At 34.6% G+C, this 23,356-nt stretch overlaps 3 protein-coding genes across 3 annotated transcripts; all 3 read left to right on the top strand.

The window, feature by feature from the left end:
• The first annotated feature begins 3,591 nt into the window (after positions 1-3,591).
• Positions 3,592-5,335, top strand: LOC110723814 (fatty acid desaturase 4, chloroplastic-like). Its single transcript, XM_021903200.1, is given in 2 exon segments — positions 3,592-3,987; positions 3,989-5,335. Coding segments are annotated over 2 exon segments (927 nt in total). The 5' UTR covers positions 3,592-3,930; the 3' UTR covers positions 4,859-5,335.
• A 5,027-nt stretch (positions 5,336-10,362) lies between these two features.
• LOC110723571 (fatty acid desaturase 4, chloroplastic-like) lies at positions 10,363-11,519 on the top strand. Its single transcript, XM_021902920.1, has one exon. The coding sequence runs from the start codon at positions 10,634-10,636 to the stop codon at positions 11,426-11,428; it is 795 nt and encodes a 264-aa protein (XP_021758612.1). The 5' UTR covers positions 10,363-10,633; the 3' UTR covers positions 11,429-11,519.
• Positions 11,520-16,171: 4,652 nt separating this feature from the next.
• Positions 16,172-17,342, top strand: LOC110723537 (fatty acid desaturase 4, chloroplastic-like). The gene is made up of 2 exons (XM_021902890.1): positions 16,172-16,281; positions 16,581-17,342. Exons 1-2 carry the CDS (start codon positions 16,172-16,174, stop codon positions 17,170-17,172), a joined length of 702 nt encoding a protein of 233 aa, XP_021758582.1. The 3' UTR covers positions 17,173-17,342.
• Positions 17,343-23,356: the final 6,014 nt, after the last annotated feature.

Genomic DNA, 23,356 nt, shown 5'->3' with positions numbered 1-23,356 from the left:
AAAACCCAATAAAAAACCCATAGTGCATCCTAATTATCATAATCATTTTAAGATGGAGATATTTGAAAATTATTGAGCTACTCAATAAAAAAAAACCCATAGTGCATTCTAAAATAATATCTAAAATAATAGTATAGTTTTTTAAAAAACTATATATTCTAACAAATTCTAGATAACTTTTTTACTTTTAAAATTGTTGTTCTATAAATATTTTCATGTAGAAACTTTATCACTACTCGTATATTCATGTATTATTGCTACTGCAAAACCCGAACACAACCACGAATATCACAAAACAAAACATAACCACGAATTTTACTTATCTTGTCGTCGGGGGGGGCACGCGCATCGCGCGTGCTCCAACGACTAGTTATAATAAAAATTAATAAGGTTCCATATAAGTTTAGATAAGATAAGATAATATAAGATAAGATAAATATACATAAGATAGAAGTTTATTTTAATAAGTAAAAACAGGTTAATAGAATATCGCTTCACACATTCATTAGTGTTCAATTTTTATTAGTTTTGAATATTAGCATTTAATTTGTTTGTGAAGTTCTTGAGCATGAAAATTTCTACATTGTTGTCCCTCTTTTTGGTGATACTCTTTGTCACTTCTCATGGTAAGTTTTAAGGAGCATTACTTGTGGTTGTTTAATTATTATTATTATTATTATTATTATTATTATTATTATTATTATTATTATTATTATTATTATTGTCTCAAAAACAAACTCATACAACCTACAAAAAAAAAAATTATTATTATTATTATTATTATTAGGCAAAAGCTAATGAGCGCCCCCGGGGCGTTAAATAAGAGAATTAAAGTGTAAATATTAGAGTAAAATTAACATTAATTACACCGAACGACGCGTGATTTTGTCATGAATTCCTAACTTAATACTATTTCAACCAATATAATTTATCCTTATCTAACGCCCCGGGGCGCTCGTTAGCAAGATCGTTATTATTATTACTATTATTATTATTATTATTATTATTATTATCTTTAACGATTTATGTTAGCCAATTTATTTTGAAACTAAGATGTTGTACTATGATAAATATTTTTTTTAATAGGGATATCAAATCAAGATCATTTAGATCCTTCTAAGTTGGCTTTGAAACCCCAAGCAGAGATTCTCGATCAACATCACAGATGTTATATGCTTCAAAATTGTGACAGCGGGTGCACTTTCTCCCCCCCCCCCCCCCTTGCGAAAAAGATGAGTGCTTTAGGGTTGGCCCAGGGCTGTTTTCTTGTTGCTGTAATGACTAGAAATTTTATTTTTAGATTTTCACCTTTATTTTTAGCTTCTCAAAGATCATCTGAATAATTTTTTTTTAAAAAAATTACAATGCGTTTTTGTGTCCGGGTGGCTACATTATATGACTGCTTGTAAAAGAAAAAATTAAACCCTATAACACTAATAGAGTAACTCATGTAATACTGACGGAATAACCTTTATAACACTGACCGAGTAACTCATATAACATTATAACTCCTATAACACTGACAAAGTAACCCCTATAACACTAATCGAGTAACTCCTATAACACTCACTGACGAAGTAACCCTAATAATAGCTGGCCACACAGTATGACCATCCCGCATGTTATCCTTTTTTGTATATTAAAAATAATAAAAATCTCGCTTTTGCAAAGTTACGCCTGTGGCATATCAACTTTTTTTTACCTTTGCTCTAACGTATCTTGGTATTTTATAGCATTCGTCTAGCTCAATCATCTGTTATATACTTTATGATTATTTCGTATGATTCATCTAATTATTGTAGTCTAAGAATTAACCTCTTTAGTTGATCATGCATAAATTTTTACAAAAATTATTAACTTTGTATAATATTAAACTCATATAATTCAACTATACTCGAACAAATACCACTATAGAGGACATGCAAGTTACGCTTTTAAAATGATATATAGGGTTGGAAATAGCCAAAATGTTGATTAAATCAATCATCAATAACTATATACTAAAAGACACACCAACAATGACACATGTGTGTCCTTAGTAGGGTTTTTTTTTTTTTTTTTTTTTTTTTTTTTTTTTTTTTTTTTGAAAAAATTATTTAAGAATCAAATCCTTTACATATATAAAGTATAATAGAAGATTTGATGCATCTTTCCAAAAAAAAAATATTGACAACTATGATGACTTAAATTAAGCAAAAAATAAAATAAAAAATAATATTCTTATCATATGGAGTATTTGTTTTAGGAAACACATAAATTATATATGTACGTATTTTATATATATATGTGTGTATCGCGTACGTAGTACGCACTACATACATTTATTACAATAAGATTATATATTTTCTTAATAGAAGCTAAGCTACAAGATTCAACAATGAAATGCCCATATTAATTAAACTAATAAAACTTTTGCTATTTCCTTGAATTATTTATGACTAGACTATTAACCAATTAATACTATACTATAATTAACTATGGATACTTCAATAAAACTTTCCAAGACCGGCACATGTTGATTATTATTAGTGCAATTTTTTTGTTCCATTTAATTGATATGAATATAACATACGAAAGTAATTTTTTTTTAATGTAGTGTTAATTTTAAAAATAGTTATTGGAAATTACAATATAGTGTTAATTTTAAAAATATTAATTGAAAATTACCGTGTATGGCACGGGAGCTAACCTACTTTTGACTATTTTCGACTTGCTAACTCTAATTTTTTTTAATTAAAATCTAAAGAGAAAAGAGAGAAATACTCTTTCTGTTTTAAGATTGTTATAACTTATCTGCAACATGCCTATTTTATTTTTGAGTGTTTAATTTGATGGTCTTTATTATATTTATAAGCGTAACGAGTTGTGCCACCGGGCCCATCATCCATCACCATTAGTCCATTATATTATTAATGAAATTAGAATCGAAATTGAAAAGAAAAAGGAAAAAAAGGTACTCCATAGACACTAAGCAATGTATTGAACACATATTTGCCTCATGTTCTTAGTAGCATCTTGGAATATACGGCTATTTGCCCACTATTTTGGCACATTAGCTCCTTTCTAACAAAGAAGAGCTATTTGACAACCAATTCCGTTTATCATTTTTCTCTTCTACCTTTAATTTTGGCAAGTTGAATTGCAAAATGCAATACTTGTAATTTTGTGGAGGAAAATAATTAGGAAAAAAGAAATGAGTTGGAAGTTTGATTACTTCAGAATACATTCTACGGAGTATTTCTTTGAGCTTGTTCCTTGATTCCTTCTACCTCCAACCCTTAAATACTTTTTTTTTTTTTTTTTTTGCAATAGTTAGTGTTACATTTGAATCGTAATTTTTTTTTAATCAATCTGTTGGAAAAAAAGCCATAAAGGGATTATGATATACATAGTATACTGGTTTTCAATTTTTATTATGCGTTTAGTACCATCGTGTATGTAAGACTTTCACTAATTAAGATTATTGACATCCACATTTTATAGATATTAATTCCATTTACATATTCAATTCTTCCTACTCACTTTTAGTTTCTTTACGTTTTTAGAATATCTAGCTTTGATACCAAAATATCAAATATGACTTACTAATTAATACGAAGTACTAACTAATAGACATGATCATAAGTCATAACTAATGCGAAGTATAACAAGTGACCCCCATATCACCATCCAAAAAGTTCCCTAATTGAGGCATCCAAATAGTCCCACGCATCTCTTCTCCATACCACATTACTTATCGATTCTATCTTCTCATCCACCACAAGTCCTTTCTCATCAACTCCAACCACATTTATTTATTTATTATTTTTCTAATTATTATTTTCTAGCAAACGTATTTACAAATTATATTGTCCACTTATAAAAATACCACCCTATTTCATATTAATCCCCTTAGGCACCCCTGCAAGTCTACCACCATCTTAATGTCCAATGTCAATCTTACCTCAACAAAAGAACCTCTTCAAGAAGTCTCCTTACCAACATGCTAACAAAAAACTACCAAATTATCCACATCATTCGAACTCGGGTTCATTGCACCGCCACCCCGGTAAAACCAAACCTTGGTCCGACCCGTTTAGTAGTCAAACCAAGTTCTACTCAACCTACACCGGCTCAAGTTCCAATAACCCCTAAAGGACCTAGGCCGGATGATCCGGCCTTAAAGTCCACGTGGGGCCATAGAGCCTGGTTGGCCAGCGGGTGCACGACTTTGCTAGTTTCCCTAGCTAAGTGTGTAGCTGTTTCAGCAGATTCCCATATTTGGGCCGAGCCTATTTTAGCTGGTTTAGTCGGGTATGTTTTGGCAGATCTCGGATCAGGAGTCTACCATTGGGGCATCGACAACTATGGAGATGCCACAACCCCGTTATTCGGAGGCCAAATTGATGCCTTCCAAGGGCACCACAAATGGCCATGGACCATCACAAAGCGCCAATTTGCTAACAACCTCCATGCATTAGCCAAAATAATAACCTTCACGGTCCTACCCATAAACCTAGTCCTCAACGACCCGATCCTACTCGCATTTGTCGGATCCTTCGCGGGTTGCATCATGTTTAGCCAACAATTTCATGCATGGTCACATTCAACAAAGAGCAAGCTACCACCAATAGTAGTAACGTTACAAGATATGGGGGTACTAGTGTCACGATTAGAACATGCTAATCATCATCGTTCTCCTTACAATAGTAATTATTGCATAGTAAGTGGAATTTGGAACAAATTTTTGGATGAAAATAAGATTCTTGAAGCACTTGAAATGGTTATATTTTTTCAATTAGGAGTTAGGCCAAGGTCTTGGAGTGAACCTAGCTTGGAATGGACCGAGGAGAGTTCTATACTTTCTTCCTTGCCTTAATGATGAAGTTTCTATTATATATTCTGTTCATATACTTTTTTTTTATAATTTTTTTTTTTTATTTAAACATTGGTTCTCCAATATATTTTTGTTTGTAGCACAATTTTATTTTTTTGGTGCAAAGGAGGGCCAAGCCCAAATAAGTTTGTACAACAATTCGTGAAGTATCTTCTATTCTTCTCCAATTTATTGTATACAAGAAAATCATTATGGAAGAAATTTTTTCATTTTTTTGCATACGTTACGCAAACTATTCTTTAATTTTTGAGAATTTTAGAACAATGTCTTATTAGGAAACCAGCAAAGTCAATCAGTCTCAATACTACGGACTACATGGAGTGTTTGTCGTTTCAACCATTAGGAAAATTATATTTTCAGCCCTTACTATACACAACCAATTACACCATTAAAAAAAATAATGCATATACATATATAACCAATTAAGAGAGTGAGGGATAGCTAAAGTGGTTAGAGTTTCCCTCCCGATTCCAGGAGATCTTGGGATCGATTCTCACATCCGCCCTTGTGGCTCTCTAAACAAAAAAATATATATAACCAATTAAGCTAAATTAATACAGTAAAATATTAAGAAAAAATATGCATAGTATAAGAAAATTAAACAGAAAAACTGAAGTCATGTTCACTACTTCATCTTAAAAAAAATAATGTTCAGTAAAAATAATTTCAGTTTGATAAAAATAAGTTCAATTTTTTTTTCATGTATTGCTGGATAGGAGCGGATTTTCATGGTGGGTCATCAGGGTCTAGCCCGCCAGTACAAGCCCAATAAAAATCAACATAGTTAAAAGCCCAACTTAAAAAGGAGCCAGCTCTACTCTCTTGCTCTTTATCAATTCCAAGTTTTTTTTTTAGTTTCTTGCTGAACTTACAAGTAGCTATGCTATATTCTTTTGAGCTTATGGGCAGATTTTAGCAGAGTTGAGTAGAGCAAGACTTCCAACACATTACAAAGCAGAACATAGTAGGTATAAACAAAGTAGGGCAGAGCACATCAGGTTTCAGCATAGCAGCAAAGCAGAGTAGAGGCATAACAATTTAAAAGAACAGGGTAATTATCTCATACACAATACCTACAAAATAAAGGAAAGCAAAAGCCCTGGATTGTATACAACTATACACATATTAGATCAGTGGCGGATCCACAATGGGTTCAAGTCGGTTCATTAAACCCAATGATTTTTCGGCGAAAAACAACTTTTTTTTTAAGCTTAAAATAATTAGAGAAAAAACAAAGAATAAATAGAATATGTGTACATAAGTGAGATAGGAAAAGAAGTGTAGCTCCATAGTAGCAAGTAATCCTGGGCACCGTGCCGTGCCGGGCCGCCGCGGGCCGTGCCTGGCGGGCCGCGAGCTGGTTCGTGCCGTGCCGGTCGTGCCGGCGGGCCCAGGATTTCGTGCCATGCCGTGCCGGCCATTTTCACAGGCCAGCCCACGGCACGGCACGGCCCTCGTGCCTGGCGGGCTCGTGCCGTGCCGGCCACGTGCCGGGCTGCGGGCTGGCCTGCGCGGGCTGGTGCAGTTTTCATTTTTTTTTTTTTTTTTAAAATGACAACATTATTAATTAATAAGTTTATAATGTATATAAGTTATAAAATTATAATTATAAGTTTTATAAGGTAACTTATAAGTTTATAACTTATAAGTTATAAGTTATTAAGTTATGAATTTTATAATTATAAGTTGAATATTTATGTTTTATAATTTGTATATTCAATATTTATATTTATATATTTACTTTATACTATTACTTTAAAATTTAATGTTTATGATTTATTAGTAATTGGTATAATTTTATTTTTTTTTAATATGAATTTACAAATTGTAACAAAACGGGGAAAAAAGGCAAATTGGACTTTGGATGTGAATAATGCGTACTTTATATTATTATTACTTGGGTTGAGAAAATTGTACAATGATAACAATGATAAAAATCATACAATGATGGTATTAAACAAAAATTGGAAAATGATAAAATTGATATTTTTAAAATCGTACAATATACAATAATTGTCTATTCTTCTTCTCCTTCTTCTTGCTCGTCTTCGTCTTCGTCTTCGTCTTCGTCTTCGTCTTCGTCTTCGTCTTCGTCTTCGTCTTCGCCTTCGCCTTCAAGGTCATCGGCTAGTTGCATAGATTGGGAACTAGCCGAACCCGAACCGGAAGCGGAGGTTCCTTCTTCGTTGTCGTTGTGGTCGTAAGAACGGTCTTGTGAGCGATTTTCCGCATCCAACCAATCTTTGAAACACACGCACATTTCTAGTGTTTCGGGTTTTAGACTTGTTCTTCTATCGTCTAAAACCCTTCCGGATGCGCTGAAAGCTCGTTCGGAGGCGACGGAGGAAACTTGGATAGCAAGAATGTCTCGTGCCATTGCCGCCAAAGTTGGATGCTTCGAGCTTTGTTGTTTCCACCATGCAAGGAGGTCGAGGCTGTTTATCTCATCGTCGTCCATGCCTTTGGTGAAGTCGTAACTCAGGTACATCTGCAACTCCGAGACGTCGCTTTGCGTTCTCTTGATTGATGAATCACCTGAAAACCTTGAAATCAAGTTAGTAGCTTGTGAAAATAAATGTTTGGCCTTCTTACTTACGTTTTTGGATGGTTGGGAAGGCCCTGAGCGAGGAACGGTGCCATATTTGGCTTCATAGACTCTATATAAAGCAAAAAACTTATCCTTCACATTAGTCTTATAGTTTTCTACATCATCGTCAAGAAACATGCATTGAAAGTAAATGTCAACTAACATAAATGTGTTTTCATACTTTTGCCTAGGATCTAATATGGAAGCAAAAATATAAATCAAAGGAATCTCACTATAATATTTACGCCACTTTTTTTCCATTGCTGGAAGATACTGATCATAATCACTTTGATCGCGATGATCAGCGAAAAGTTGGGCGAGTAAGCATGCATTAGAAAGAAAGTTTTGAGCACAAGGATTGTAAACAGTAGAAAAACAATACGTCATGTTATATAATAACTGTAAAAATTGCATATATCTTTCACAGTTATTCCAATCATCATCATACAAAGCATTTTGTGGAAATTTTTGGTTGTAAAATAATGTTAACGGGCCCTTGTACTCAATTGCCTTTGTTAACATGTCATAGGTGGAATTCCACCTAGTTGGGCAATCGGTTCTAATTTTTATTACCCTTATCTTTTGTTGTTTTAGAAAACTCTTCCATTCTTGGTATCTCATGTTAGAGCTATTAATAGACATAATAGCATCTCTGATTTTGCTGTAGTATGGGCCAATTGCCCGAACTCCATCCTGTACACATAAGTTAAGTACATGGCAAACACATCTAGTATGAAGAGCTTCACCGTCTAATAGTACATCGGTTAAGTTTTGTTTGATAAGATTAGCTGTGTATGTCATAGAGGTTGCATTATCAAAAGTCATAGACATCATTTTATCTCGAAGGTTGTATTCGTCTATTGCTTGCATTAAATGGTGAGCAATGTTAATGCCGGTGTGTGGGTATTCCAGCATTTTGAAATGTATTATTCTTTTTTGTAACATCCATTGATCATCTACCCAATGGCAAGTCACACATAAATAGTGATATTTATAACCACTATCCCAAGAATCGGCTGTTAAAGATACTCTACAGTTAAGGTTACTCAATTCGGCTTGTAACCGGACTTTGTACTCTAGGAAATTTTTCATTGCGGCGGAACGAACGGTTTTCCTAGAGATTCTTTTATGTTGGGGTTGTAGTGCTTTGTTAATGTAGGTGTTGAATGCGTCACTTTCCGAGAAAAGAAAAGGTTGTTCGGCGTGTACTATCATTTTTCCTAGTTCATCCCTATCCCTCTCATAGTTGTATGTAAAGCCGTATGGATGGAATTGGGAAATTTTGGGCTGGGTTGGATCACTAGCTGGTTTTGCACAAGCTTTCATGTGTCTAGATAAGTGTCCCGTCCCGTTTTTGGTAACTGCCGTGAATACACTATTACATGTTTTACATTTTGCCCATTGTCCACCATCTTTACTTAGGACAAAATAACGCCATACCTCACTCCTTCGGTTTTTCAAAAGTAGCATCTCGGTTTCGGTTAACCATTCATGATGTGTGTGATGGTTAGTAGGGGGACTAGTGGGAGTGGCAGTAGAAGGGGTAGAACCGGAGGGAATTCGGGTACTTTCTTGGCTACCTTGGCTAGAACAATAGTTTTGTTGATTACCGATATAATTAGGTGGAAATTGGTATGGTGGTAGTGGAAATTGGTTTAGTGGTGGTGCTGGAAATCCCGACGTATTATATGGCTCATAGCCCGGGGGGAAGTAAATGGGGTCATTGGTTTGACTCGTAATTTGGGGGCTCGTTGTATTTGGTGGTTCCCTAGAACTACTACTACGGATAAGTCGGCCTTTCCCCCTAGACCTAGATGATGGGTTGTTCGATGCCATAATTAACAATTAATTTTTTAATAAAAAGTGGTTAACTATAATAATAATAATTAATAACAACAATTTTAACAATAAAAATATCAATAATAATAATTAATAACAACAACTATAACAATAACAATAACAACAAAAATAAATAATAACAACAATTGTAACAATAATAATAATTAATAACAACAATTATAACAACAACAATAACAATTAACAACAATAATAATTAAACAAGATTATTCTAATAATAACAATAAAACAATAATAAATTTAAGATTAGTTTAGATCTTACAACCGTGCTTCAACGCTCCACTAATTACGATTACGAACTTTTTAATTTTTTCCGATATTAGGAAAATAATTAGAGAATTTAAGAGAATAATTAGAGAATTTAAGAAAATAAGGATTATTAGAGATTTAGAGAATATAAGAGATAAGAAGAAGAGATTGTGATTTTGTGATTTGGGAATGAAATGGAGGTGAGTATTTATAGAATTTTTGGCAAAAAACTAGCCGTTTATAGCCGTTTTATAGCCGTTGGCCCGCGGGCCGTGCCTGCGGGCCAGCACGGCGGGCCATGCCCGTGCTCGTGCCGGGCCGTGCCTGGGAATTCTCCACCGTGTCCGTGGCACGGCCCGTGGCACGGAAGTCGAACTTCGTGCCGTGCCGTGCTTGACTTCGGGCCGTGCCGGGCTGCTCCGAACGGCGGGCCGTGCCGGGCGGCACGCGGGCCAACCCGGCCCGTGCCCAGGTTTAGTAGCAAGGGTTTGGGTTTGTGCACTTGGGCCAAATATAATAGGGTTGCTTAAATGAACAAATGGAGTTACTTATTTCTAAATACTTGAATTCACTCGTATAATAAATTTGGGTTACTTTTATGGACAATATGAGATTACTCTTATGAAAAATTGAGGCTACTCATATATATAAATGAATATTATTATTATAATTTAAACTAATGTGGTCACACTGTGTGGTTAGCCAAATATAAGACTTACCCTTTAATTTAATGGCTTAAAAAACATTTCTTAAGGAAAAAAAAAAAAACATTTTCACATAAATGTTGTATGACTTGATTAACTTATTCAAGATAAACTGTAATAGGCTAATAGCCACTATTAGCTTAGAGAAATCCACATGAATATTGTATGATTTGATTAACTTTTTCAAGATAAACTTAATATTGTATAATTTTTTTTGTTACCCTCCACAAGTTTGGCTAGTTTTCCCAAAACATTTTTTTTTTGGGTATAAATTTTATTATTGATCTTCCGTGTACGTATTTCCACCATATCCTTTATTTATTTAAGGTACCACCCCTTCTCAAACACTTTTCAACAAGAATGTGTCCAATGTCAACCTCCTCAAAAGTCGAACCGAGCTCTACCCAACCCATAGTGGCTCAAGCTAAGATCACCGAGGGGCTCAAGCACGATGATCCGGCTTTCAAATCCACATGGGTTCACCGAGCTTGGTTAGTTAGCGGGTGCACAACCGTGCTAATTGCCCTAACCAAGTCAATGGTGGCCTCAATCCATTCCCATATATGGGCCGAGCCAATCATAGCTGGCTTAGTTGGGTATGTTGTAGCAGATCTCATGTTCGGAGTCTACCATTGGAGCGTAGACAACTATGGAGATGTAAACACCCCCATATTTGGAGCTCAAATCGACGACTTCCAAGGGCACCATGACATGCCTTGGTACATCACAAGACGTGAAGTAGCCAACAATTTTCATGCTCTAGGCCAAGCCGCGACCTTCATTTTCTTACCTATTAACCTCTTTTTTAATGACGCGATTTTAATGGCATTTATTGGATGCTTATCGACTTGCCTCTTATTTAGCCAACAATTTCATGCATGGTCTCACTCAACAAAGAGCAAGTTACCTCCAATAGTTGTGACCTTGCAAGATTTGGGGGTGCTAGTGTCACGCACACAACATGCTGCCCATCATCATGTTCCTTTTAATAGTAACTATTGCATAGTAAGTGGAATTTGGAACAAATTTTTAGACGAAAATAAGGTATTTGTGGCATTTGAAAAGGCTATATTCTTTTGGTTTGGAGTGAAGCCAAGGTCTTGGAATGAGCCGAGCTTGAAGTTGACTAAGGAGAATATTACACCTCTTTCCTAGTCTCGATAATAAAGTGTCTTTTTGAATCACTTATTTTGTATTTCCTTGAGAATTTAAATTATTGTGAACTATCTAAACAATGTAATCTTTGTAGCGGTTGATGTCATTGTATTATAATGCAATATAAATATATAATTAGTTTCCTGGTCCGTGCAATGCATAAGATACTTTATCGGTGAATATAGTATTAGAAAAATACACATAAATTTGCATGATATTGTGTTTTGTGTATAAAACATTATGCCAACACAAATTAGTGATTTCACAAAATGCAAAGATTAGTAAAGTAAGTAATATGCAATAATGGAGTATGCCATTTATAGTGAGTGTAATAGTGTAGCAAATTATGTTGTTTCTGAGCCATTTTATGCAAATTTATTAAGATATTGATATGTTTCGTATCAGCAGTTTATTTATTTATTTTTTAAGTTAGGGTATTGTTTTGAGAGAATATTATTCTAACTTCTTGATTATCTTTCCTTAAAAAAAATAATAAAAAAAGAAAAATTTGTGAACTACACGTTTAATAGAGGTATTTGAAAACAACTACCCACTAAAAAATTTTATCAAAAAAACTACCCCTAAATTTAAAAAGTTAGAGTAACACTACCCATTTGCATTTTCCGGCGAGAATGTCCGGCGCATGGGCCCACTTTTTCAATTTTTCTCTGAAAAAACACGATGAAATGACAAATTGGACCTTAATTTGTAACCCTAAGATAACCAATTTGAATTAAAAGCAATAAATTCAACCAATTTCAAATTATCCCCAATTTCTAAGAACCCTAATTTTTCTAATCGTTACACCCTAACATCAAAATTCATAATTAATGGATTAAAAGAGAAGAGTTACCTATGAATTGAATACCTTACTTGTTTTCACTTCTTCAATTAGGAATTTTCAGAAGAAAAATTGAAAAAGTGGGCCCTACACGCCGGACTTTTTCATTGAAAAATGCAAATAGATAGTGCTACTCTAACTATTTAAATTTAGGGGGTAGTTTTTTTGATAAATTTTTTTAGTGGGTAGTTGTTTCCAAATACCCCTATTTAGCATGTAGTTCCTGACAATTTTTCCTAAAAAAAAAAGCAATGGAGTATGCCATATATAATAGGGGCACGTTCACTATTTTAACCCTTTTCAGTCTCTATCATGTATTATCATTTATCTTGACCTCACTTCTCAACATGTCTCATTCTATTCATCCTTTAATTTAAAAGTTTTGAATACCACACCATTATTAACCCACTTTCATTTAACCTCAAAACCTTTTGGATCTTCTTCTCTATTAGTATTAATGTATTATACTCTCTTACAGGACTCTGCATCTGGTGAACTATAGGTTTTTTTTTTTGGCAGTGTGGCGACATGCCGACATAGACTATACTACGTACGGTAGTATACGCAGGTGGAGACTGGAGATGGAGTATCGTTTTCCCCCGACATAGATGAAAATGATATAATTACTCCCTCCATTCCATTTTAATTTGATTGTATCAATTGCTGAAATCTTGCACAGCTTCCAGTGTAATATTGTTGTTAGATACAGGTCTGGGCCGCACCCGTCATGGGAAAGTACAACTCGTGTTCAATGCTTGAAAATGTAAGTCAATGCTAGAATTTCTATAAAAGGTCCTTAAAAGAAAAGGTTAGCCATTATGAGTTTAGACTATGCCAACCTAAAACTCTACGAGACTACATACGTATCAACCTCTTAACGATAGAGTATTTTGAATTTTTGACTACTCAAGCTTGACCATAGATTAGGATATGTACTCTTGACTCTAGGTTGGAACTTTGCATACTTAAGTGATAAACTTGTTATTTGCCTATATGCTATATATTGATTTATGCGTACAATGTACAATTTGTATTATTCAATGGCTCGATGCTAACAGTGCGTCGCTTTTCCCCCTGTACCGGTGTTGTGTTTTCCGATTCGGTTTCCTGCCCTCCACACCGAATCTCCCTTATAACCCCTCCAACCATTCGAAACACCCTCAAAACCCCTCCCCCGGCCCACTCCCGAAAATCTCCCAACAGCCACTTCCTCATTGTCAAAAACCCTACCCGCTAGGGTTCGGGCCGGAGTAAGCGGAGTGGTGGTTGGAAGTTTTCAAAATGGAGGATCGATGGGTTTTATAGGTGGTTGCGTAGGGGTTTCAAGGAGGCCGGGGGGACTGTAACTTAGGGGAAGCATCAGAGCGGCGATGATCCGACGAGGGTGGTGGCTTCTAACAGTGCGTCGCTTTCCCCCTGTACCGGTGTTGCGACCCACCTCCACCCCCAATCCCGTCATTTTCCGATTCGGTTTCCCGTCCTCCACACCAAAACTCCCTTATAACCCCTCCAACCATTCGAAGCCCCTCCCCGACCTACTCCCGAAAACCTCCCAACAGCTAGGTTTTCGGTCGGGGTAAGCAGAGCGGTGGTTGGAAGTTTTCGAAATGGAGGATCGATGGGTTTTACAGGTGGTTGCGTAGGGGTTTCAAGGAGGCCGGGGGGGACTGTGGCTTAGGGGAAGCGTCAGAGCGGCGACGATCCGATGAGGGTGGTGGCTGGGCTACAGGGGTTGCTGGAGATCTTAGGGTGATTGGGGTTTTGGCTGGGTTTTTTTAAAAAAAATTTTAACCAATTAATTTGCAACACGTGTCATTTTAACCAAAAAAAATTCAACCAGTAGTCGATGTTTGGGATTGAAGAAAAAGAACTACCTCCAAAGTTCGGATTATTCCATAATAATCCATATTTGGGATTAATTTAGCAAAATTAATGACAGTTGGAATTATTATTTCTAATTTTGTTTATATATCAACAATTTAATTTTTTATAAACTTCATAATTATAAATTACTTGTAATATATATGGTTAAAGTTATGCATTATCAAGTGTGCCTAAATCAATTCTCTAAGGATTGAGTACATTATAATTTCTATGCATAGTTTTGATGGAGAATGGTAAACCGCCTCTAAAGTCTTCATCTATGATAGTCAATGAAACCTCACTTTGCCTCTCCATTCAAGTATCTTCCTCAATCCGGAATCATATGAATCTTGTTTCTTTTCTTCCTTTGTTAGTTATGATGTGTAACAAAGATACATTATTCTTTAGTGTATTGAATTTAATAACAAGAAGGCGATCATTTTGTATAATGTCCTTCCACGTGTGTACTTTTATTTTTTGGTGCAAACGTGTGTACTTTTATTATATAATAAATTATCTTATTATATTAGAGTTTCATACAGGTCAACTTGACTCCTCACGTTACCTTTTTAATTTTTTTTTATAGGTAAAGAGATTGTCTTATTGGACCAATCCAAATATCTTAGAAATCAACTCAACTTGAGTTGGTAGGCTAGTCCATTTGAGAGTTTGTAAATACTTTTACTACTCCATTTTGCAACACTAAGTATTTTACACTTGTCAATATACATGTTGGAGTATACAGTTGGAGCATGACCTTAATTGAGTTTGTTAGTCTTAATACATAAAAGAATTAGTTAAGGGATAAAGTAGTTTGGTAAGATTAGTATAAATACATTCTTGTAATTAGAAGTATAGTAGTATTATATTCATTTTGGTAATAATATCACAAAAACTCTTTCTCTCTCCTCTTCTCCCTATATCATCAATTTCTTCTAATACAACTCCACCACCTTCAAGCTAAGCCATTTTCATGGCTTCCTACCACTTCTACTATACCCACCATAAACGCCCAATTTAACAATACAATTTAAAGTACTACTATTTTTTTATTACATTTTGATAAAATTATATTCTAATAAAGTCTAAATTGAGACGAATTTAAGGGTCTGTTCACATTTACTGAACTGAGCTGAACTGAACTGATTGGAACTGAACTGAACTGAACTGATTGGAGCTGAACTGAACTGAAATTAAGTAAATGTGAAAAGGCCCTAACAAAATCACATGTGACATATTTCCTCGAATATAAATTACAATATGAGGTTATAAGAGATAGTAGAAATAAATATTGCAACTTTAATTTGCAAGCAAAATAGATTGAAGGAACGTTTCGTAATGGCTCACACCTCAACGTAAATACTAGAATTTTCTACGGAATTTCTTTCAACCAGATGACATAAAACTACTTTTTTCCCAAAGCTAATGTGGTTTTACCTAGAATGGAAAGTTCTTGTTGCAGACTACAACCAATTTATTTCCAAAAATAGGAATATAAAAGTACCAAATAACAAGCTTGACTTGATTTTCTACGTAAGATTTTTTGAATTTTGGTGAAGCTGTTGCGTTGAATAAAGAATATATATAGTACTTTGTTTGTTAAATTGGATTATGCCTTGAGTTGGGCGTTGACTTAGCACATAGCGTAAACATCACTTAATACTTCATAAGTATAATGTAATTAAATAGTCTGGCTTCAATATTTATTAATTAGGGTATGTATTGGATTAACAAGAAATCAAAGGCAATCATTTTGTAATACTATGTTCTTTCGTGTACGTATTTCCATAAGCAAAATTGTCTTATTTGACCATAATTTGTAACTTAGCTTAGTAAGTTAGAATATACATATCTCCTCCATGCCCACTAATTATATATACATATCTCCCCATGCCCATTAATTTTATAAGTTCAAGTTATTGTCCCACATCAATATAATCCTCTATCATTACAAAACTTCTTCGAATTTGCACAAAAAAATCCTATCAAAACTTATCAAATTACTGCCCACACTTCGATCTTGATTAATAACCCTAATAATGGACATCCAACCGAGCACCACTCGAGCCATTCGAGCTCAAGATAAAACCACTAATGAGCATAAATCCGATTATCCAACCTCAAAATCTATATGGGTGCACCAAGCATGGTTGGCGATTGGATGCATCACCGTGCTTATTGCCCTAGTCAAGTCCATAGCCCTTTCAATCAATTCCCACGTATGGGTGAAACTGTTAGAGATATCGGAAAATATATGTGTGATATATTTTCCGTAGATATCATTTAAGAGAATAATATATTTAATTAGGATATTTATGTTAAGATATTATTTTGAGAATATATCTTTAGGGTTTATGGTTAGACGTATATCTTTTAGGAAGATTGTTTCCTATCTTATAAGCTTAGGTTTTGTATAAATACTCAACCTATTGATTAATAATAATCAAGCAATACAAAAGCTATTCTATTCTATTTCTCTCTAATTTGTCAGAAACCCATCTTAGCAGGCTTAGCTGGATACATTTTCTCAGATCTTATCACTGGAGTCTACCATTGGAGCATTGACAACTACGGAGATGCCAAAACCCCAATATTTGGATCTCAAATCGAGGGTTTTCAAGGGCACCATGAGAAGCCTTGGATCATCACTAGAAAACATATAGCCACCAACCTCTATGAACTATCCCAAATCATTACGTTAATTTTCTTACCTATTAACCTAATTTGCAATAACCCGATTTTGTTAGCATTTGTCGGATCTCTCTCCACCGGTGTCTTATTTTGCCAACAATTTCATGCATGGTCCCACACAACAAATAACAAATTACCCACAATAGTTGTGGCCTTACAAGATTTGGGGGTGCTAGTGTCACGCTCACAACATGCTGCCCATCACCATGCTCTTTTTAATAGTAATTATTGCATAGTGAGTGGAATTTGGAACAATTTTTTAGATGAAATTAGGGTTTTTGAGGCATTTGAAAAGGTTATATTCTTTTGGTTTGGAGTAAAGCCAAGGTCTTGGAATGAGCTAACTTGAAATGGAATGGGTAGAATATTGCATCTCCTTCCTGAAATTTACGCCTTCTTAAATGTTTTGGAGGTCCTGTGCTACTACTGAAAACAAAGAACCTTAAATCATTTAAATTTGTACAAAGTAATCTTAGTATTACATAAAGGTGGTATTAATAACTACCAACAAAAATTGCGAATAATGTAATTATGAACTTTCTAAATACAGTTTAATTTTATTTGTACATTTTTTTTTGTGACATACGAAGTACTTTGTACATATGTTATTCTCCTTTTGTTGTACTTCCTTGCTTGTCATTGGATTATTCATCATTTTTCCTTTTATATCATTCATAATTTAGCTTTGAGTATACATTTTCTTACATATATGAATACATAAAAGCCTAAAAGAGCATTATTGCTTGCTTTATTCATAAGTGCATAATATAAAATTTTCAAGTTTTGTGTCATTTTTACTGATATAATTATTAATGACCTATTTACCACTCACCAATAATAAAATTTATCTATTAAATACAAAAACTAACTTGATAATTAGTTGATTTGGCATACTTGTATTCAATTGTAGTCAAATAAAATATCATATATACTATATATAAGTTCTCTATACATTTGCTCAAAGTGTATACATAAGAAAATTAGCAAAATTTATCGCTTATAAATGGTTCAAATTAACTTAATTTCATACTCTTCTCATATTTATAGGTTTAACTTAATTTAAACAATATAATAGATCGAGTTCTATATTATGAACATTTGTTCAACTTAATAACATTCAATGAACGACGACAATTAACATGCTAAAATATGAGAGGATGTTGACGAGCTTAATTTTCTACACCTGAAAAATTTAAGGGCTAAACACCATTTACTATTTTGATCCCCCTTAATTTTCCAAAAAATAATGCATTGTTCATAAAGTTGGAAATGCCTCTTGTGTATAAATTGACATTTTATCATCAGTCTTTTTCATAATTGTTTTTACGTAATAATCACATACAATAATCTAGTTAATATCACAAAATCTCTAAAATTCAATCAAGATCATCAACAATATGAAGGGATCAGCAGTTTTCCTGGCTACAATTGTCCTCTTCAGCTTTTGCTGTAATAATTTAATTTTATACTTTCATTATTCATATCTTTCACAATTATACATATCAAAAACAATATTAAATAATTATTATGAATTAATTTACGTTATTTTTTTTTTAATGAAATTACAGGCACAAGTTTAGCTCAATCATATGCGGATTTCTTACCTCTTTTGGAACCAATGTTGAAACAACAACAACTTGGTGACGCTCCAAGCCAAGCACCCGTGGGCAACGATGGCGAAGGCGAGCCGCCTTGTATGGAGACCGCCGGTGAATGTGATGTCGACAAATGCAATGAAAATTGCCAGACATTTTATGGTCAAGATGGAGGGTGCATGGCTGTTCCTGGTAGAAATGTCTGTTGTTGTGGTATGTAAACACATACATTAGGAATAAAAATTAATTAATTACCATCATATAATAAAAATTATATATATAAATGACGGTCAGTTAATAAGCCTACTTTGTAGCTGGGCTTTATCTTACGTATTATGAGAGAAATTGCTACATTAGATTGAGGCAATTTAGTAGAAGAACCCTTAATTTTTATATTTTTGTGTTCTTTTCAAATATCAAATATTTTGTAATTTTTTTACATTACTTGATGATGTACTTGTAGGATTTAATTATTACTCCGTAGTTTGTAATTTGGGATGTATACATCTTATCGAGAAGATGAGAATGATATCTTTTTATGAGATAATATAAAATATTTGTATTCATTTTGACAATAACATATACTTGATTCCTTTATTTTAGCTTATTTACTTACTCAATAATCTTTCGTATGTCCTTTGGAAATAACTATTGTAATACATACCTTGACTCAAATAAACTAATAATCTTATTGGTGGTTGTTCTTATCGATATCAATACTATCATAAAGATATCTCATGCACGTATATATTTTAATACCCATCCATATACTACTACTACAACAACAATAGTAGTGTAACAACAAAAAAGCCTTATTTCCAAAATTATTTGGGGTCGCCTATACTGAATCATCATAAGAAACTGTATGATAGAAAGAGACATAACAAGATAATTAGTTAAAAGAGTGTGCATAATATAATTATTTGGGGTCAGCTAATATGAATCATAATAAGAAGTTGTATGATAGAAAGAGACATAACAAGATAATTAGTCAAAAGAGTTTGCAAAAAAAGTGAGTAAAGTGAGAAAAAGTAAGAGCGTCTATCCAAGATAAAATAAGGGAGTTTTAAAATTAAAGAGAACCACGAATAAAATTTTAGAAAGTTTTAAAGGGGTGGTACATTGGAGTAAGATAATATGTATTATAAAGGTTTTGAGGAAACTTTAGCATAATAAAGTAAATGCCTATTTTCAACTGTTTTTTTTTTTTTTTTTTGAAGAAAGATTCAGTTGAAAAAATTAAATCGGAAAGAAAATGCAAAAACATCAAAAAGATGAATAGAAATTTGCATGGTTCGTCCAAAAAAAAAAATGCATGGAAATTTATTGATGGAAGTGTTGAAACTTTGCAAGTAACATTTATTTATAAAGAAAAAGACCCTAAAGAGAGAAATAAATCAGGAATACAATGCCCCAAATATGATAGCTCTAAATCTCTAATACTACGTACAACGGTTGTTTCAAAAAAAAAAATACTACGTACAACACTACAACGGTACAAGTAAACTCAGCTCATGAACTTCAAGTATCCTAAATAAATCAAACACGTACTACGTACACTCAAGGAATGGAACCATGGTCAATGAAAACCTAAACACGGCTAAACCTATGCTAAACCACATGTCGCAGTCCCAAACAAAAAAAGGCCAAATTTCGTACTGAACCGCAAAGTAAGTCACACAAGCCTAAGCTCCTCCCCTCATAACATGGGAGATACGGATATATTACTATATTAGTAACATTCCAACCTGCACCAACACTATGAGCCACCGGATCCCAAGCACCGTCAAACATCGTACCAAACAGACTTCAGAAATAGTCTTAGAAGCCCGGTGACAAAAGTTGTTAGCAGTGAATATAGAAGACGCAAATCATGTAGTGCATCTGTGCATGCATGCGTGGATCACTATCCCATTTGTTAGTTTTTTGTTTTAGCTTATGTATGCCTATATAATATTGGTTGTTATTGAATTGATTGATTTATTTGAATGAGAATTGGCTTTTTCCTTGTGTTTTACATTCTTACACTTTGTTTGGATAGCAGATAAAGAAAGGAAGGGAATGGAAAATAAAGGGAGTTGAGAGGTTGTTATACACCCTGGTGAAGTGTACACCTAGAGCTGTCAAAAGCTGATCCGACCCGAAATACCGACTCGAACCCGATTATTAACCGATCCATCTGAACCCGAAAAAATGGTGACCTGAACCCGACCTGAAACCAACCATAGACCCGGGATGACCCGAGTATTTAAGACCCGAACCCGAACATGAACCGACCTGGAATTGACCCGACCCGAATATAACTCGTAAATTATTGACCTGAATCAAACCCGACCTGAACCGAAATTGACCCAAACCCGTTTTAACCCATCAAAACCCATTTTAACCCTACCTGAATTCAACCCGACCCGTTCCTAACCCGACCCGAATTTAACCCGACATGTTACTAACCAGACTCGAAATTCAACTTGTTGACCCAACCCAAATTCAACCCGACTTGTTATTGACCTGACCCGAATTTTATTGACCTATTACTAACCCGACCCAAAATTCAACCCGACCCAAAATCAACACGACTTGTTATTGACCGACCTAAATTCAACCAAAATTGTTCCTAACCTGATTTCAAATAACCTTAAATTCAATTTAGACTACCTTATTATTATTGGATTGATCAAAACATTTTGTTAGGTAGACCAAGTCGGTCCAGGCCAACAAAAGAAATAAGCATCATCTCCAAATTTAAGAGTTAGATATATTATATATTTGTTATATGGTCAAAGGAGATAATTATCTTCCTAAATTATAGGCTATAGTTCCCTCGTATGTTGCCATAAACTTCCTCCGTTTCTATTTAGTTGACGCGTTTGATTTAGGCACATATATTAAGGAGAGGAGAGAGTGTGAGAGAGAATGAAAAAGCAAGTGGGGTAGCATGTAAATGCAAGGTAAAAAGTTTACCTCAAAAGGAAATGTGTCAAAATTTCCTAAAAAGGAATACGTGTCAACTAAAAAGAAACGGAGGTAGTATATTGTTATATTGTCATTAAATGAACGGTTAACAAACCGACCCAAAAAATGTATCCGAACCCAAGATGATTTGACCCGAAATCAACTCGAAACCCAAATTAACCCAATATTTGAGACCTGAACCCGAACATGACCCGACTTGGAAATTACCCAACCTGATAATAACCCGCAAATTATTGACTTGAATTGAACCCGACATGACCCGACTTGAAAATGACTCGACCTAATTGTAACCCGCAAATTATTGACTTGAACCGAACCCGACTTGAACCCGAGAATGACCCGACTTGGAAATGACCCAACCTGATTATAACCCATAAATTATTGACTTGAACCAAACTTGACTTGACTTGAACCCGAGAATGACCCAAATTGGAAATAACCGAACCTGATTATGACCCACAAATTATTGACTAGATCCAAATCCGACTCAAACCCGTGAATGACCCGACCTGATTCTAACCCGCAAATTATTGACTTGAATCGAAGTGGACTCGAACCTAAAGATGGGCATGGGCCGTGCCGGCACGCGGGCGGCACGGGCCCGGCACGATTCCGGCACGGCACGGCGGCCCACCTATGGGCCGTGGGCCGTGCCGTGAACAAAATCCTGGGAATCGGCACGAGCACGGTACGCCGGCACGACACGTGGCACGGTCTGGCACGACAGTGGTAATTTAATTTTTATTATATGTATTGTTGTTTTTTGCTAAATTAATAAAATTATTTATATAAACTTAAACATAATTAGATAAATAATTTTTATAACCTTAATTAAAATAAAGTTTGTTCAAAACAAAATATATTAACATTAACATAAACATAAATTAATAACATTATTTATATAAAATTAAGTTGTACTAAAAAATATTTATATATCGTTTTTTTTACGTTCATTTAAAAAAAAAAAAAAAAAAAAAGAAAGTGGCACGGTTTGGCCCGCGGCCCGGCACGACCCGCCAGGCACGTGGGTCGTGCCGTGTCGTGGGCCGGGGTGTGCCAAAAGCACGGCCAGGCACGGCCCGTTGCCCATGTTTACTCGAACCCGAGAATTACCCTAAACCGTTTTAACCCGTGAAAACCCGAATTAAACCCGACCTATTATTCATCACCCAACCCGAATGTAAGCCAACCTATTATTAACCCGACCTAAACCCGATAGGATGTATGACCCGACGTGACCCGACTCAAGCATGACCCAACCCGAACCCGACCCGCATATGTTACGACATTAACCCGAATTGATCTGACCAGAGTTGACCCGACCCACTCTTACCCGATACAAACCCGATCCATTTACCCGAATTGACAATTCTACGGTGCACTCATGAGTATTTGTTCTCATTTGATGGTTGTTTTTCATTTTATTATCAAATAAAGAGCAAAAACTAACCTTAGGTTAGTGATGTACGGTACACCCAGGTGTATATAATAAATTCTAAAGAGGGGGTTAGCTAGCTCCATTTAAATCTCTTCAATTTTGGGGGATTAGGCTTATTAAAGAAAGATGGAAAATGAATCTCTCCCTCTCCTATCCTTTCTTCCTCCTGTCATTTACCCAAACAAAGTGTTCGCTGCTCCGATCTAACAATTGTTACATAAGTTCACCTAATATGACCCATGTATTAATAATCATCAGTAATTCAAGCCAAAAAGTTAAATTATTGATATCTCATTTGATAGGAGGTAATAAATTGTGATATTATTATTGAAGGGTTTTTATTTAATTTGTAAGGAAATAAGAAATTAACAAATAAGTGCTTGTCATAGTATTATTAATTTGAATTTGAACATTATTGTCAAATACGGGATGGACTGCACTTGAGACTCAACTTCACAAGTTTAAGGAAGTTTAATCTTGAAAACATATAAAATAGAGGAGTGGCTTCTTATCATTATAAAGTGTAT

Source organism: Chenopodium quinoa, unplaced genomic scaffold (assembly GCF_001683475.1).
Source record: "Chenopodium quinoa cultivar QQ74 unplaced genomic scaffold, ASM168347v1, whole genome shotgun sequence".
Taxonomy (NCBI): Eukaryota; Viridiplantae; Streptophyta; class Magnoliopsida; order Caryophyllales; family Amaranthaceae; genus Chenopodium; species Chenopodium quinoa.
This window is presented reverse-complemented; position numbering and strand designations above follow the sequence as displayed.